The sequence below is a fragment of the Oryzias latipes genome, chromosome 1 (assembly GCF_002234675.1).
Source record: "Oryzias latipes chromosome 1, ASM223467v1".
Lineage (NCBI taxonomy): Eukaryota > Metazoa > Chordata > Actinopteri > Beloniformes > Adrianichthyidae > Oryzias > Oryzias latipes.
The window spans coordinates 28,250,879-28,269,352 of NC_019859.2; the positions used below are offsets into that span (position 1 = coordinate 28,250,879).

Here is an 18,474-nt window from a genome sequence, read left to right on the forward strand (position 1 = left end):
AATGGAGAACCGCATTCAACGCCCCGCTTAGTCATTACGAATACCTAGTCATGCCCTTCGGCCTCACAAACGCCCCATCAGTTTTTCTGAGACTTGTCAACGACGTTTTATGCAATTTCCTCAATCGCTCTGTTTTTTATGATTTATTCCAAAGACCTCGCCTAACACGAACATCACGTCTGTCTTGTCCTGGAGAGACTCCTTGAAAATCAGTTGTTCATGTAAGCCGAAAAGTGTGAATTCCTACGATTTCTACGATCCCTTTCTTGGGATATATCATTGAGGCAGGAAACATCCATCCCGATCCAGCTAAGATTGAAACTGTCTCTAACTGGGAAATACCCAACTCACGTAAGAAGCTTCAACAGTTCCTGGGCTTTGTGAATTTTTATCGGCGGTTTATTCGTAATTATAGTGCCATTGCCGCACCTCTCACCCAACTCACCTCCATATCAGAACCATTTATTTGGAACATCAAAGCTGACTCTGCATTCAAGAAACTCAAAGAACTGTTTGTGTCGGCTCCCACAACCAGACATTAAGAGACAGTTCATTGTAGAAGTCGATGCTTCCGACTCAGGTGTTGGAGCCGTTCTCTCCCAAAGAGAGAAAGTTTCTGGAAAGCTTAGACCCTGTGCATTTTTCTCTCGCAAACTCTCACCTGCTGAAAGGAGTTATGATGTTGGCAACAGAGAACTCTTAGCTATTAAGCTGTCCTTATAAGAGTGGCGTCACTGGCTGGAGGGGGCTGAACATCCGTTCATCGTATGAACAGACCATAAAAATCTGGCTTACCTTCGCTCAGCTAAATGCCTCAACTCCCGCCAGGCTCGTTGGTGCTTGTTTTTTGACAGTTTTGACTTCATTATTATTTACCGTGCCGGCAGTCGCAATATAAAACTGGATGCCCTCTCTAGGAAATACAATCACTCTGATTCTGCCTCCACCATCGTTCCTGTTTCCTGCATCGTAGGGAACCTCACATGGGACATTGAAACCAGGGTCTTACAGGCCCAGGGTGAAAAACCTAACCATGCTCCCTGTCCCCCAGGAACTTTGTTTGTACAATCGTCTCTTAGATCTTAGACCTGACGTCCTTACATGGGGGCACGCCTCACGAATCTCCTGCCATGGTGGTGTGCACAGGACTCTCCATCTCCTGAAAACACAACTCTTCTGGCCCACCATGGAGAAGGATTTACGAGACTAAGTGGTGGCCTGTACCACATGCGCTCGATCTAAGACGTCTAACTCCTCTCCTGCTGGTGTCCTGCTTCCTCTGCCCACTCCTAGCCGCCATATTCACAGGGACACACTGGGATTTTCACCATTGTTGACCGGTTTTCTAAGTCTGTGCGTTTCATCCCTCTCCCACAACTTCCCACAGCTACTGAGACTGCTGAAATCCTAGTTGACCAAGTTTTTCGACATCATGGAATCCCCTCTGACATCGTTTCGGAGCGTGGCCCTCAATTCATCTCGAAGGTCTGGAATGCTTTCTGTTCTGCTCTGGGTGCTTGCGCTAGTTTGACGTGCGGGTACCACCTGCAGTCCAACGGCCAGGCGGAGAGGGCCAACCAAGAATTGGAAGCCGCACTCCGTTGCCTGGCTGCACAGAACAACTCTGGCTGGTCCAAGTTCTTGGTTTGGGTGGAGTATGCACACAATACTCACCCATCCTCTGCCTAGGGGATGTCTCCCTTCGAGGCTTCCCTTGGGTACCCACTACCTTTGTTTCCGTCACAGGAACTTGATCTGGCAGAGCCCTCGGTCCAGCTCCACCTCCAGCGGTGCCAGGAGGTTTGGCACCAGGCCAGGTCCGGTCTCCTTCACACCAAGGAGAGCAACTGCCAGATTGCTAATTGTCACAGGGTGGTGGGACCCACGTACCGGCCTGGTCAAAGGGTTTGGCTCTCATTGCGGAACATCCCCATCCAAACCACCTCTCGGAAACTGGCTCCCCGCTATATTGGACCTTACACTATCGACAAGATCATCAACCCTTCCTGTGTCCGTCTCAAGTTGCCCGCGGCTCTCAAGGTTCATCCCTCATTTCCTGTCTCCCAGATTAAGCCAGTCAGAGAAAGCCCTCTGTGCCCGCCGTCCGCTTCCCCTCCGCCCGCCCGAGTCATCCACGGCACCCCGGCCTTCACCGTCAGCCGGGTGTTGAACGTCCGTCCCCGCGGCTACCAGTTCCTGGTGGATTGGGAGGGTTATGGTCCAGAGGAATGCTCGTGGATCTCGCGTTCCCTCATTCCCAACCATTCCCTCATCTCGGACTTCTATCGGGCTCACCCGGACCGGCGTCCTGGACCGCCGGCTGGCGTTCGTTGAGGGGGGGTACTGTCATGGTGCCTCTGGCAGTGCTCTTCCCCTCCCCTCTTTGCTCTGCTCCTGAGGACTCCCAGCTGTTTCCACTCAACTCATCTACCTGCAGCCTTCATAAGGAGATCCAGATCCAGCATTCATCGCCAGTTCGTGGCTCCTCCATGGTGCCCAGTCTGGTCATCTATGTTTTTGCTCTTGAACCTTTATTCCAAGTTAATCACTGCTTATGCCTTGCTTCCAGGAAAACAAACCATCCACAAGTGGAAACCTGGGAGCGCTCCTTGAACCGTTTGGACCTGCCCGCTATGCCACGATCCTGTTCATGCCTATCCTACAGCCACGCCACGACCTCGAACCTGTATTCCTATCTCTTGTCAGCTTCTCACCTGCAGCCACCAGCTGTCATCCTCACCAATGTCTCCACAACCTGCAAAGAAATAAATCATCTTTACTTACCTTCTCTCTCCTGTTTTCCTTCCAGGTTCCAGCATCTGGGTCTGTTTTCATTCATTGCAAATCAGGACAGACACCATTATCTCTTACATATCTCAGAGAGTTACTAAATCCCACATTCTTTGATTTACATAATTGAAACAACTAGTTAGACAGGGTTACTTACAGAATTGTTATCATTGTGCACTGTTCCAAATTAATAAATAAAAAAGTTCCCACCTTTCTCAGAAACATCCTCCTGAAACTCTGTGCTGAAGGGTTTCTGAAGGGGAGGGATGAGCCTTCTAACTGTCCCTCTGGACTGTTCTTTCCTCCCTTCTCCTGAAGGAACCACAGTGAGATCAGAAACACAAAACAGTATGTAACCACACAGTGGGTCCAGGATATAATAATCAGAGTATTAAAAATAGCCATGCATAAAAAGTCAGGCATTTATTCTTTTCCTAAAACCGATGTAGTGAAAAAAATCATTAAACATTGAGGCCACCTGATCAGAGTCAGAAATGGATTTTCTTGCAAGCATGAGTTCATATTTAAAATCAATACTTGCTTTGGAAGTTATTTGGCAATGCAGCTGTTGTCAAGATAGCTTTTCCTGTTTTTTTGTTGTTGTTTTTTCAAATACAACAGAACATTTCTGATTGGATTTTTACATGTTTGTACTGGGTTTTGGAAGATCAACATAAGCTATCAGAGTTGGCGTTTAAACACAAACCAAGAAAACTGTACAGACATTCACATATACTTTCCCACCTGCAGGTCACCTGTTAAGGGTGGGCCAGACACCCCTTTGCTGTCAGTTGTATACCTGCTCCTCGTCTCTCCAGCAACCCCCTTCTCCCTGTTCCTGTTTTTTTGTTTGTTGGTTACCTCTCCTGAGAGAAAAACATTAAATACTGACTCAATGGACCAAGAACCCTATTTACATTATGTATATTGCTGATCAGTCTTGGTTTAGAAATTTAGTAAAAAAATCGATGTCATCACAGATTTTAAAGCCTTTAGTTTGTCAGCACTAAAATGAAATCAATGCCTACTTTAAAGTCTAAATCTGAAAATTGTCCACAAAATGTTGGTAGATAGAACTCAGAGGCAAATTAAACAAAGAAAGTAGGAGGGGCCCAACACAGAACCCTGTGGTACAACAAAAATAAGAATTTGCTTTTTGTTATTACCACTAAAAAGTACTGATTTAAAACCTGCCAGATATATAGGACCTAAACCAACTTAAATGGAGCCTAAAATGTCTGCATAGTGCTCCAGAGGAGCAGTGGATCTATTAGGATCCACTGATTAACTCTATCAAAAAAAGAGAGAAGTGATAAAAAGTCTGAGTCTGAAACAGAAACTCTGGGTTTAGACTTTGCTGTTTGTAAAATAACCTGAACTGCAGCCTTCTGTAAAGATGTGGAGACACATACTAAGGACAACCGGGTGGTTATAAGATCCAGATTGATCTAAGTAAGCACTCAAAATGACCTTTCAGCAGAGGGTGGCTGCATGGGCACTCCCTTAGAGATAGGGCGAGACACTCGGTCACATGGAGAGAGCTCGTTGTAGAGCTGCTGTTTCTCCACATCAAGAGGAGCCAGTTGAGGTGGCTCGGGCATGTGGTTAGGATGCCTCCTAGATGCCTCCTTGGGGAGGTGTTTCAGGTATGTCCCACTGGGCGGAGGCCCCGGGGAAGACCCAGGACACGCTGGAGAGACTACATCTCTGGACTGGACTGGGAACACCTCGGAAAGTCCCCAGAGGAGCTGGAAGAACTGGCCGGGAAGAGGGAAGTCTGGGCATCTTTGTTCAGACAGCCCCAGTGGGTGTTAGTGAACAGCACTAACACCCACTGCACCCCTTGCACACAGCCTGACTGTTGGAAATTAAGAAATTAGACAACAAGAGTGTAGTATGTGCGGACATCCTACGGGCACTTGCATATCACCTGCACTGTTGCACATGGTCAGTAAGGAGCCACCTTACTAATGACTGGGGTGCAGCATAAAGGCACCATACCACAGCATCGCTTGTATGTTATAAGCGCTTGTAACTTACATTATCCTGACAAAAATTTCACAATATATTTACCACACGCAAGACAATGGTACATTCCATTTTGATGATGTCCATTAAGGTGGTCGTACAAGCCTTACAGGAACTGTAACATATACTTGCTATCCCCTTAAAATGCAGCCACACCACACTTCAACTGTCCACAGGCCCGGACAACCCAAAAACCCGCAACACCTGTACGGGTCAACCCCCCCGTATGGGTGCATGTGACTAAGACTTTAGCTGATTTGATAAAAGTGGAACTATAATGAGGAAGTTCTGAATCCTACCTGTTCGATATCTCTCCTCATGGCCCCACCTTTGGTTCTCTGGAAGACCCAGCAGGTCTTGAATTCTGTCCGCCTCCACAGCCATGGTCTCCAGCAAATTCCTCCAGAGTTGTCGCCTGCAGGGAAGGATGCACCATCCTGAGCTGGGCAGCTGTTTGGTAATGAGCCTTACAGAAGCCACCTTACCCTGCAGTGACTGCTGTCAGACGGAGGAGTTTCAGCTCTGATGGTTCTGAACCCTGTAGCAGTATTTTGTTGAGTTCAGTGAGTCTCTCTTCTCTAATGGAAGATCCCCGGACAAGTTCAACATCAGGCAGAGACATCACACACTGTAAAAACATCAATGTAATTCTACCACAAATAAGTTGACATTTCACAACAGTTTTCCAAATTAAATGATTTGGAATTATATGTAATTTAACCCATATAAACCTATTGTGATATCAGTGTAACAGGAAAATATCAGAAATAGATTCTGTGGTCCACTTGGTTTGTGGTAAAAAACACAATCTTGTTATTTAGGAAAAAAATTGGGTCTGGGAACACTGGTCTGGATCTAAATAGATAAGCAGTTTTGTCAATGATATCTAGATATTCGGTTACCTGTCGGAGGGTGTCCACAGAAAGATCCCACTCATCTCTTCCATTAACTTCTTTCCACATTATCTTCAGTCCTTCTAATGACTCTGCTTCTCCCTGAAACATGATGTGGGAACATGTGTCTTAAGGCTTAGTCACATGCATCTGCACGGGGGCTGTATAGATGTCGCTGGTTTTTGGGTTGTTCAGGCCCATGGAGGTTTGTAGAAAGGAGCGGCCACAATTTTATGGGTCAAGTGCAGGGTGTCTTGCAGATCCCCTAAGGGTTGTATGGCAACCTCAATTGAACATACAGTAGTTGTGCGTGTGGTAAATGTATCATGAGGCATTAGTATGGTTAATGTAGTTGTTGTTAATGTTTTCAGGCACTTCAAAAGTACAGATGATGCTGTCGTATGGTAATCTAATGCCACACTCTAGTCGTTAGTAAGGTACGAGTACCAGCTCCTTACTGACAAAGCAAGAATAGGTCACACACGGTTTGTGTAGGTGATACGTAGGATGCCCACAAAAACTATACTGATTGTCTCATTTCATAATTTTGTGATTGTCTCATTTCATAATTTGGAACAGTCAGACAACATGCAATAAGCCCGCGTGGCGCCCACTCTAATCAGGTGAACGGCACTCAACAAACAAACCCTTCAACAGTCCGAAGGATTTGGGGTTGGAAAACAAAAGTCTGTATGACGTGTCTGCATCTTACCTACTTCATTCTTATTTACTCTTGCGTTTTGACTTTATCATTATTTTATTAGCATCAGGACAATACTTAAAAGGTCCAATAATTTTACTCTTAATTTTCTTTCCCCCCCTCAGACTAAAGCAGGATAGCAAACTGTGTTACAGAGAGACAGAAGTGCCGCTGAAAGCGGTTGTCATTCAGACGCAGCTCTTGCAGTAGATGGTGCTTTTGTAAAGCTCTTCAGTGTGAATAAGCCTGATCTCTCAACATCATCCATGCCTTCTAAGCATTGTAAATGAAATATTCAGTAAATGCTTCTGTGTAACAGTGAGGCTGAAAACGTTGGATAGTACCTCCTCTCGCATGTGGCAGGAGCCTTAAGGTTTGTGAACATATTTTTGAACAAGTGTCCTCCAGTGAATTTGCTGTGCGTCTAAATAGAGGCAGAAGATGCTAATTCGCTTCACAAATTGCGCTCGGTGTGAACACAGCATAAGGCTTAATTGTTGGAAGTATTGTGGCCTTTTTAATGTGATGTTATGTCTAATGCAGGCTGAACCAATGCAGGCTGAACCCCAATATCACTAAACATTATGATTAGCACAACCTACGATACTTTTTGGCTGCAGAAGAACCCCCAGCGTATGACACTGAAGAACAAAGACCCTTCCTTTACAGGAAGGCAAAGTTTAAAAAACAAACCACTGGTGGTGCTAATGTTAATCTCCATATGAAATCTGTGTTTTAGAAAATACACTATTCAGATTGTTTTACAGTGTAAATACATTATTGTTTCTTTTGTTTACATTTTTCCAAGACACATGCTCCACAATAGCCGCAGTTACATGGTCAGAATATCTTGATCGGATCAATGGTCGGGTTAAAATTCACCCGTGCACATGGGATCAGAAAACCTTTTTCCGATTAGAACAAACGTTCCCATGGCTCACACTTTCGGTCGGAATGAATCATTTGGGCATGCGCAGTAGTGTAAAATCACCCGGATGAGGAAATAGGTCCCGTTCTAAACAAACAGCTGCCACAGACATTTGTTTTATGCAGCAGCTCGCTAATATACGAGACGATCTTCCAAACGTGCTTTTATTAATGTCATGAATAGTATGAAGCGCCTGTTCGCTCATCGTTTTATTTAATCCGTGTGATCAGTGCTGGAAGAAGGGTTAGGACAGGCTATAAACACAGGCAAACAACATTAGCCTGATGGACACAAAATCCAGGACCATGAAACCCTGCAATCTGCATCTTGGCTGCACATAAATGTCTGGGAATAACATCAGTCTTTATTTTGTCGGGACACAACTGGAAACACAAATCCACGTGATTGTTTGAACAGTTTCTAAGGACTGAGCGACATTTATTTCTGCTTCCCCAAACTCGCTGAGTGAGCTGGCGGCCCTCCTGAGTCCTGCAGCCGCTAACCCAGAGCGTCGGGACGGCTCGCAGTCTGAATTCTCGCACACATAACAGAACAAAAAAAAAACGCACACCGAACAAGCATCCTCCTCCCCTCAGACACGAAGTTATTAATCCAGCTCCTCTGCTCACTCGGGTGCCAGTGGAACGAGTGAGCGTCGGGGGGCAGGAAGCGCACGAAGCGCTCCTTCCCCGCATCTCCCTCGTGAGGGGGGTGAGAGGCAGAGAGCCAGCGGGGCGAGAGCGGAGCGGCGCTTTTGACGGGGCGTCCGCAGAGCAGCTGGTCGGTCCTGTATGCGCTCCAAAGCTTTCTTTCAGCGAAACACCATCTATGCATGACGTAAACCAGAGCAGTAGTGACACAAGATCGGAATGACCGTTTACATGCTCCACGATCGGATAAACGATCGGTATAACCCACCTATCTAGATCGGAAAGAAATTCTGATCCGAACGAGTCTGATTGGGGCAGAGTATTCCGAACGGCGCGTTTAGATGACGCATTTTCTTTCCGATCAAGCGTTCTTTCCGATTACTTTTGCCCATGTAAATGCGGCTAATGATGGTGATCATTAACATTTAATGGTCCATGACACCTCTGTGGCGTTAATCAAATGACCAACTGGAGCCATTTTGTCAACTAAACACATGTTCATGTGAAACTTGGTCAGCACTAGAACAAAAATATTGTTAGAGACCCAATTTAATAAAAAAAAATGGGTTTTTGGTGTTTTTTAACATTTTCTTGTAGCATTTTTCTGATGATGAAAGACATTAAATAAAGAAAATTAAGCTTAAGATTGTGTTTCTGTGTATTTCTTTATCCAAATGAATCAGTAACAGATGAATACATGCTTAAGAAAAAGCCTGTAGCAGTGATGTAGGTGCTACAGTCAGCAGACAATAAGCTCCCTGGTCCGCTCCATACGGACACATCCACTTACAAACACATGGATCCATGCATGTTTTTATTTTCCCTGTCCGAGCTGGCCTTTGGCTCCAAACTGTATAGCTCCAATTTTGCTCACCATTTTTGTTGCACTGGTAATGTCAGGTTGGGGTTTTGGGGGGCTGTAAGCTAGTGGGAGAGTGCGTAAACAAACAATGACTGGAAATGGGGGCGGGCTTACTCTGCACCAGCAGTCACCCTCACAATTCAGAGGTGAATTTCTAATGAATAACTGCCATTCTGCAGAAACTATGTCCTAGAAAACGAGACAAGGTTTTTGATTGAGGCTAAAAACGGCACAAAAGACCCGTGGGAATGCTTTCACAATAGATCAAAAGAAGATTTTGTTTAAAGTGGGACTTTAAACACTTATCATACAGCAGAGGGATTGCTTGTCGATCATTTTGAATTTTAGGATCTTGGCTCTGAAATGTAATATTAGCAGTATAGGATAATGCTGACTCACCTTTGTGCTTCCCAAATTTTCCTCATCTAAGTCCAGAAGATATGGAGGGCTGCTTGGTCTTCTTGGGGTGTAGATTTTCTCCAGTGTCTGACTTAAAATCAGCTGACAGGTTTCCCTCACTGCTTTCTTATCAAGCTTAGCCTGCTCATTAGAACCCAAAAAGAGAGGAAACAGTAAAGCCACTCGTCATTTATCACGTATCTGTCAGACAAGGGTGGCCTTTGTCAGATAGCTTTGATCTCTGACAGAGAGGTGGGGCCCTTTAAAAATCAACAGAAGGGATGGTCTCGGTCACATAAGTGTAGCCTGTAAACGTGGTGTGGGTATGGTCTGTAAGATGACCGTAGCCTCTGTAGCAAAAGTGTGACCTCATGCTGAGGGATGTGGCCATTGTTGAATAGGTGTGGCCTCCGTCAAAGAAGCATGACCTCCATTGACAGGTGTTACTTTGAGTGACAGAGACGTGGCTTCTCTTAGACCGGTATGCTTACTCTCAGGTGAAGCCGCAACTCTGTTGTTGGATCACGTTGCAAACATACTCCAATCAATGACACTTGCAGGGAGACTCCAGTAGTGTTTAGCTGCCAGTGTTCAGTTTGTATGCCCGGCTTCTCTGACATGAAGATAACCTCTACTCGCACATCTTCACTAGGACAGATCACACCTAAAGGAGGGAAAAGGAATGATAAATTGAAGGGTTGTGTGGATGTGAAGATGCCAGCTTTCTCACAATATGTGTTTCTGTACCACTGGAGGAATTAAAGTAGAAATGACTTTTCTCATCCTGGGAGTGCAGCTGTTGGAAGCTCCATCGCTTTGAGAGTCTCTGCCAGCAATAAGAGATGACTGTGCAGCCTCCATTATGAAGATTCAAGACAGACCAAGCTGGTTCCCCAGTCAGCGTCTCAAACAAGACCTGTACTCCAGCTCCCACGTGTCTCTGTGAAGAGGGATCAACCAAACTCTAAGTGTCATCTTCTGAGAAAATGATGAAAGATGGAAAGTAAAGTATTTGCATCTCAATTTATTTCAGTTTTGGGTCAGCACTCGAGAAAACAAGTCATAACTGTTAATTTACGAGATTTTAAGTCGTAAATTTATGAGAAATAAGTCATAGATTAATGAGGAAAAAACACCAAAGTTATCTGTTTTTCAGAACCTAGCTTGAAGATGAAAGATGTGAAGCATTTTGTGAAGCTTTATTTCCGGAAAGGATTAAAAAACAAAGAAATTCTTTTGATTTGATTTGATTTGAAATGGTTTATTTCAAGCAATTAAGTAAATACACAACAGCAATATAATCATCAGTTATACATTCATACAGTAACTAATCAAACTTAGGATAATTAGACATATTAATAAATATTGCTTGAAAGGGACTGGAAGGAAGCGAACTTATATAATCCCACCCGTTATACTATAACCATTTTATTAAATGATTTATCAATATCCGGTTCCTAGCTTTTATCAGACAGAATTAAAAATCATAAGATATCGATAAAGCCCATGACAAAGATGAATTACTTAAGTATTACGTCAAAAATAACTATTTTAGAAATCAACATGGCAAATGCAGATCAGTCATCTGAAATATATGCAGATTATGTTACTTATAAAAGTCATTCATATGAATAAAACATAATACTATATCAGTAAAGCAGACACAACACTGTTTCAGGAATTTTCATAGCAAAATTTCATCAAGTATCAAAAGTTAAAAACGTGCAAAATTATGCTACATTAGGAAAGATTTTTGAATCAATTTTTGGAGAAAGTGAAGTAATATCATTAAGCATGTTTTGAGATTTCAGCATCCCTTCTGGTCAGATGGTCGTTCAGATAAGCAGCCGAACCTTTCAGGTGTTTCCTTTGGGTCATCAAAGCTAGCTTGTGTTTGTGATTCACAAACCTGATGAGGATCGCTGGTTTATCCGTCTCCTTTCTCCTGGGGAGCAGGTGGCAGGTCTCGATGGTATTGAGATCCAGGGAAATCCCTTTAGATGTGAGGTTCCACATCGTCCAGTCTTTTCTCCAGAACCTCGACCCGGTTTTCTCGCTGGTCGTTTTGAGCCCGAAATCTTCGGGAACTCTTCCATCATTTCCCAAAGTGGCGTTAGCTTAGCCGACACTTGTTCCATAAAACTTTTCAGCGTTTCTTGAATAATGTCAAGAGTCTTTTTGAGTTCTTTGTATTCCTGGGGTTTCTTCGGGGGCACGGTCAGCTCTCTTTTTTGGAGAAAATCAACTTTTTTAAGTAATTTGAAGATAGTTGTATTCGCAGAGAGGCACGCCACGCGTCCTGTTGTGTAACCCGGAACCAGAAAAAAAATTCTGAGTCTTTTGGTGATTCAAAATGAGATTATTGTCAGTGTAGCAGGCAAAAAGAATTTCTCCATCGTGGGATTAATAAAGTCTATCTAATGTAATCTAATCTAGTCTAATTTCCTCCCGGAAATGCTGACTGGAATTGAATTATGCTGCACTTTTCGCGGGGTGAATGTAAAAACGAAAATGTAATCCTCTCTTTGCATTTTTGCTTTAATTATGTCACAGGATGTGCGATGTTAAAGTAGAAAATGAAAAAGAATTTTAGAGGACTGACGTTTAATTTTATTTTTGAGTCAATTAATGCAGTTCTTCTTCCTCTTTCGGCTTCTCCCATCAGGGGTCGCCACAGCGAACAAGTCGCATGGTAAACTTGGCAATGTTTTACGCCGGATGCCCTTCCTGACGCAACCTTCTCAAACCGGGCTTGGAACCGGCACAGGGGTAGAGAAGGGAACAGGAAGCAGCCCGGAGTCGAACCCTGGTTTCACGGACGGAAGGCGCCGCAAACCAGCACGAGCTAAACCGGCTCCCTGAGTCAATTAATGCAGTTACATTGTGAAAATGAAAAACCATTTCTGTTAATCCATTTCAATTCTCAAATTAGATATTTCTAATTGAATTCTGCTACACATTTACTAGAGAACTTTTTGAAAATTAAATGTCAAATACCATTTTCTTTATCATTTTTTTTTATTGTGACAGAATGAGCGGTGTTGAAGAAGAAAATGAAAAAAACCCGTCACCATTTCTGTTAATCCATTTCAATTCTCAAATTAGATATTTCTAATTGAATTCTGCTACACATTTACTAGAGAACTTTTTGAAAATTAAATGTCAAATACCATTTTCTTTATCATTTTTTTATTGTGACAGAATGAGCGGTGTTGAAGAAGAAAATGAAAAACCCGTCAGATTGCTTTTTCATTTTAATTTTGAATCAACAAATGCAGCTTTATTTTGAAAATGAAAAAGTATTTCTGGTATTGACTTTTATTTTTAATTATTCTCCAGAAAAACTTCCATATTTAAACAGCTTTTTATGGCTCCAAACATCACAGGGTGTTAATAATAATAATAATAATAATTTATACTTTATTTATCCCACAATGGGGAAATTCTTCTCCGCATTTTGACCCATCCCCTGGGGGGAGCGGTGAGCTGCAGACTAGCCACGCTCGGGTTGTGACAGCTGGCTGGGGAGAGCAGGGATCGATCTGCTAACCCTTCGGTTGTTGGACGACCTGCTCTACCGCCTGAGCTAAACTGCTTAGGGATCATGGGTAATTTCATGGTCTCATTAATTTCCTATGGGTTTTTTGGGGGGAAATATTAACTATAAATAAACTATATTAGCTTTTTGTACCAAAGGTAAAGCACACTGCTCAGAAGGACTTTATAAAGGACTTTTGATTGCATTTTATTAGCTGCTTTAAGAGGTTTTTTTTCCCCACAGACACAGCAAGTCAATGATCACTGCATGACAATGAAGGAGTTTTCAGGATTGCTTCTAGTCTGTTTATCTGTCATGTTTGTGTGTGAGGTGGGATGCATTGTTTTTTTTCCCCTTTTGTAGTAAATTTTTCCCCAAATTGTAGTATGAATAGTAACACTAAACTGTCTGAAGCACAACAAAGTAGGCCCAGTATGGAAAATCAACAGTCCTCACCCACACTGCCTCACAACTACAGTGTTGAACTTAAGCAAGTTGAAATTCCTGCTCACATTCAGACAGTGTCTATTTTTTGGAATCACTTTGACCTGTGAAGCATCCGGCTTCCTTCTGTGACTGAACAGCTTTAAGCATTGTCAGCCAGAGCCCATCATGGGTGCTACAGCTTTGAGGTCTCCTCTGATCAGGTTCTGTGTTACCTGCTTTGGAATTGGCTTTGCTGCTTCCTGGCAGTTGTAATGATGACGTGGAGATGTTGCAGAAGAAACTCCTAAAGGAAACAGAGTATGGTAAATAAATGAACCTTCTCAGCTATTGCCTGCACCAAATAATACCTCACGTTCTTTGAATTACTTTAAGTATGAGACAGTTTGTACAATTAATGTAATTCCAACAGATTTCAAAAGCTGAGAAAAGACGTTTTATGTTGATATCCAACACTCAGCTGCTTTTCTCAGCTTTCAGAATCTGTTGGAATTTGGTTAATTTTTCAGTCTAAGACTTACAGTAATAAAAATAGCGCTTTAACACTGGAGTTACTGCTCCAGTGTTAAAGTGTTAAGGTATTAACTCAGTGGAAATTTTTTATGGAAAGACAAAAAGGTTATATAATAAAACCTACAGTTATCTGTGCTCCATAGGATTGCCATTAAGAATATGGGTTGTGAAAACATTTCGGTTGTGTCCAAATTCCTTGACTCACTACTTAGTGCCTTTGTCATTTTGCAGAGATGTCTGGCGCTTTAATTCCAAAATCCAGTGTCCTAGAAATTTCCCAAAAGTCTGCCAAAAACCAGTGTGCATGGGGAACATGGACCCCAATGTATTGTGTTTGAATGATTTTTCATGTGAAAAAACGTGTGTTTTTTTTTTAAATAAACATCCAAGTTTTCATCATCAGAACATAATGGATCATAGATAGTCTTCATAAAATGTTCATATTTATTAGGTTTTTACTTAAGGAAATCAGTGGCGTCATATTTGCCATTGACAAACATAGTGCGCATGATGTCCGAATTGCTTTTAAAATCTAGGGCAGCAGATAGTCCCACACTATATAGTTTTTTTAGTTGTTAGAGAGTAGGAAGGGAATTTGGACCTCGACTTAGAGAGCATGCACTGATCACCTGGATGTACCTATTTGCTATTGTGTGATGTTGGGGACAGGTGAGAGGCTCCCACAGACCCTCCTCAGGCAGAGTCAGGGTGGTTGTGATTCCCCACAGTTGGTCCCCTAGACCAGTGGTCCCCAACTTATTTCCGGTTTTTACAGACCAGTTAAATATCAGACTATATTTTCCCAGACTGGTCCGAACGGGGCCGAAGTTTGTGTTGAATATTTTGAAGCTTCCGTTTTCTGAAAAACCTATTTTGCTAATTAAAATGCTTCTACAAGCAATTTAGTTTAAAAAATGTAAAAATATTTGTATATTTTTATTTCAAATGCGACAAAGATTCAATGAAACCGAGTTGTTTATTTGTAAATAATTTAATAAAAGCAACACTACAGTTTTTTTCATTGAACACCATTTTAACACCGAGAATTCAACCAAGTCTCAGATCATGTTTCAGGGCAAAAAGATTTATCTTATTTTGTTTTTACATAAATCCAGATTCATTGTGTATTTTTAACACAGGGGAACATTATCTGTGCTCACATTTAACTGATGCCTGACTAAATCACCCTTGTTGCAGGAAAATACATAAATGTCCTTTTACAAGTTTACACAAATCAGAAACAACTTCCACAAATCAGCAACTATATTTTGTGAAATCTTTATTATCTGTCAAATGTTTGCAGCTGATTTAAATTTAGTTTCTGATGAAGATTTTCCCTTTAACGTCAACATGGATGCTAACAACCGGATGCTAAGTTCAGCCGCGTCCGACTTTTTAGATGTGACGGAAAAATAAAGCAAAAATAAAAGAACACAACCGTCGTAAAACTGGTATTTTCTCAATATATAAATGTGAATCCACCGTGTCGGCAACTTGATTATCTGCGTGTGAAACATTCCCAAATCATGTTAGGCAGAGCGACATCTTCAGGTCCGTGGGAACAACCGTCTCCATAAATCCTTATTTGGAGGAAAACTTGTGGTTTTGTCCGTAAAAACCAGCTTGATTTTTCCTTGAAGTCTAAGACTCTTGTTTGGTTTCCTCTAGGACTCTTTTCTCCCCGAAAAAACTTTTTAAATACATTTTGATTGTTTGTTTTTTATTAGCTTTTAAGCGTTGGGCTACCAACTTTGCGGTCCGAACAGCTACTAAAGTCCCATGACGCGTCAAGACAGACGGATGTGGTAAACAGAATCCGGTAGTTCTCCAAACTAAATATTCCTTTAGTATCAGAAGTTAGCCCATGCATTTTTTTTGTCTGCAGCCAAGTACCAAGTGGACGACGGGGGTTGAGGACCACTGCTCTTGACGCTGTGGGATTCTGCAGAGTCCATTACCCAGACCAGGACTTTGCAGGACTGGTAAGAAGATCCGGAATCCACGAGCACAAGAACCGTTGAAGTTACACAGCCCTGTGCTTTGGTACCACTGCTCCAGAGGCCTTCAAAGGTGGGTTATCTGGGTCTTTTGGTGGGAGGTTGGCGCCAGTGTTCGGCAGCGGAGCCGCCATCAGTGTGTGAATGTGTGTGTGTGAATGTGTGTGTTTATGGGTGAATGGGACTGTGACTGTAATGCGCTTTGGGCCTTCGTAAGAAGGCCCAAAGCGCTATATAAGTATACGCCATTTACCATTTACCATTTCAGCTGGGTTTCTTTAGGTCTATGGAGCATGTCTTCACAGAGCAGCCAGTGTGTGTGTTTGGTGGGGGGTGGGGGTTGAGGCCCAGTATTTCTCTCACCAGATAAGGCGCTCTGCTTTTGGGACCTCATTTGTTTGTTCCAGGGGACCGCGCCCTGGATGTTCCTGTGGCCCAACCCATGGGCACTGGAGTGCTGTTCCCCTGCACTTTCAGAAGAACAATCCAAGGAGGACTCGGGTATTCGCTTCAGCAGCTGTAGGGAGGGGAGGGGAGGGGGGTATCAGAGTTCAATGATGCAGCGAAATCAGGGTACATGTAGTTTCTAAGCAAATGGTAAATGGTGTATCCTTTTACAGTGCTTTCTTACCCAAAGTGGGTAGTGTCCAGTCACAGTCCCATTCACACATTCACATTCACACGCTGATGGCGGCTCAGCTGCCGAACATTGATGCCAATTTTCAGAGGCAAGGTGGGGTTTAGTGTCTTGCCCAAGGACAGTTCAACACATGGGCGGACAGAACGGGCACCGTACCTGCGATCTTTCGATCAGAGGTCGACCGCTCTACCTTTGCACCATGGCCTCCCCCATTCCTGGTTTACCTGAGTCTCCCCTTTGTTCTCCAGATATTTTCTGAAATCCTCCAAGCTGCCAAGAATTCTGTGTGGCTCAATCATCCCGTCCTCATTGAACTGGAGGCTGGAGACCAAACAGGGGTTTCCTGCAGAGCGTCTGACCCCATCGGGGGGGTGAGCTGCAGCAGACCTCAGCTGCTGTGGGGGCTCTGCCCTGAGAATCTGCAGCCAAACATCCAAACACAAAAGTGCATTATAGGGCTTTTTCTAGGGGCTTCACGATGATTTGGATGAAGAAGCTGACCGTGTTCCCAGCATGATCTTCATCCTCCAGTGTTTTTATCGTCTTTGCTTCTGGAGGGAAGAGAGAACACCAAGTAAGGAGTTGCTGTGGATCCTTCTGAAACATCTGCACAAACTCTTGTTATGAGCTGCTCAGGGAACCAGCAAGAAGCTACTTTTGCAGTTCCCCAAATGACCACTGGAGGTTTCAGAAGGAGCAATAACCCTTTGACTCAAATGTAAAAATGTTAAAAATGGTGTTGCAAACTTTTCAAAAGTTCGTTGTCTTATTTGCGAAGGGCTGTTCTGAATTAATGAGTGCCAACATTTCGAGATTATCAGGGGCGTGTCCTTTTGATTGAGAAGTAGACCCATGAGTAAACTGCACAAAAGTCTCACTTTACTTTGTTGCACCCAATTTTAATAATGATTATGCCATTTTTAGCTTAAATCACAAAAACTGCCATTTTCTAGGACATAGTCTCTGCAGCATTGCAGCAGTTCAATAGAAATGTGTTGTAGGTGGGACAGTTGGCGCAGAGCAATCCCACCCCCACTTCCTATCATCCAGCTGTTTATAAGCTCTCTCGCTAGCTTACAGCCCCTCACACCCTCAACCTAACACCTAAGATTACTGGTGCAACAAAAAAGACGAGCCGTATGCAGCTGTACAGTTTTGAGCCAGATGCCAGTTTGGAGGAGCAAAACATGGACGTTCATGAATCGAGTCGTCTCGAATCAGATGCATCAGAACGGAGTGGAGCAGGAAGCTTGCAGCTGGCCGAAGTACCGTAGCTCCTGCGTCACAGGTACAAGCTTTTTCACAAGACATTTTTTGGTATGTTTCTAATTCACAACAGAATGAACAAAAAAAAACTCAGAAATACAATTTTAAGCTAAATTTTCCTTATATGTCCTCCGTTATGAGAAAAATGTCACAAGAACATGTTTAAATGTTTAGTAGAACACCCAAAACATTTTTTGTAATCAAAATAGAAAACGTTTTCATGTGTCCATTTGTACACCATTACCCCCCCCCCCCCCCCGCCCAACTCATGGCTCTCCTTTACTGAAAACATCAACGTGTCCGTCAGTCATAAGTTTAGTATCTCCAAAACGTGATGAAGAGTCTCTGATTCAGTCTCGTCATCATTTTTTAGGCTCAGAAGAAGAGTTTAGCCTCAAAACACAAAGGGAAGGTGTCAGATAAAAAGAGATGGTAAAGGTTCGCCGACGTGTGTGTGTGTGTGTGTGTGTGTGTGTGTGTGTGTGTGTGTGTGTGTGTGTGTGCGCGCGCGCGCGGGGGGGGGGGGTGTGAAACGCCTTATCTCTGTTTACGACGCACGTGCGCGGGTCTCACCTGCGAGGTGTGGGGGGGTTACATGGTTTCCTCCCGAGTCTCGGAGCTTCATCGTCGCAGCTGAGCGCTGAAATCCCCAAATCAAAAGCTATCAACCAAGTGTTTGTCATTACCATGGCAACGCCGCAACGACCTGCTAGGTCACTCCCATCTTTGAACGGGACACGACTCGGGGGTGGGGGAGTTCAACTTTGTTCCGTTCTAGATATCTAGATAGTTATTTAGATATAGTTATCTTGTTTTATTTCGTTTG

At 43.3% G+C, this 18,474-nt stretch overlaps 1 protein-coding gene across 2 annotated transcripts; it reads right to left on the reverse strand.

Moving 5' to 3' along the window:
* Positions 1–2,670: 2,670 nt before the first annotated feature.
* Positions 2,671–18,362, reverse strand: mycbpap (MYCBP associated protein). Of its 2 annotated transcripts, none has more exons than XM_023959533.1 (14): positions 18,222–18,362; positions 16,884–16,933; positions 16,607–16,801; positions 16,106–16,259; positions 13,448–13,518; positions 9,998–10,190; positions 9,742–9,914; positions 9,251–9,391; positions 5,721–5,813; positions 5,304–5,446; positions 5,118–5,233; positions 3,546–3,656; positions 3,001–3,102; positions 2,671–2,755 (listed from the first exon to the last, which is right to left on the reverse strand). In XM_023959533.1, exons 1-14 carry the CDS (start codon positions 18,271–18,273, stop codon positions 2,703–2,705), a joined length of 1,647 nt encoding a protein of 548 aa, XP_023815301.1. In that variant the 5' UTR covers positions 18,274–18,362; the 3' UTR covers positions 2,671–2,702. The 2 variants fall into 2 exon arrangements, with proteins under 2 accessions (XP_023815301.1, XP_023815299.1); XM_023959531.1 differs by having other exon boundaries at positions 3,535–3,656.
* Positions 18,363–18,474: the final 112 nt, after the last annotated feature.

What these genes read in the sequence shown, in the direction of transcription:
- mycbpap (XM_023959531.1), bottom strand. Translation starts at nt 18,273, where the DNA reads ATGAAGCTCCGAGACTCGGGAGGAAACCATGTAACCCCCCCACACCTC. An exon ending in CAAAGCCAATTCCAAAGCAG is followed by an intron (nt 10,191 to 13,447) that starts GTAACACAGAAC and finishes CCCTCTTCACAG; the next exon opens with AGACACGTGGGAGCTGGAGT. An exon ending in AGTTGCGGCTTCACCTGAGA is followed by an intron (nt 9,392 to 9,741) that starts GTAAGCATACCG and finishes TCTAATGAGCAG; the next exon opens with GCTAAGCTTGATAAGAAAGC.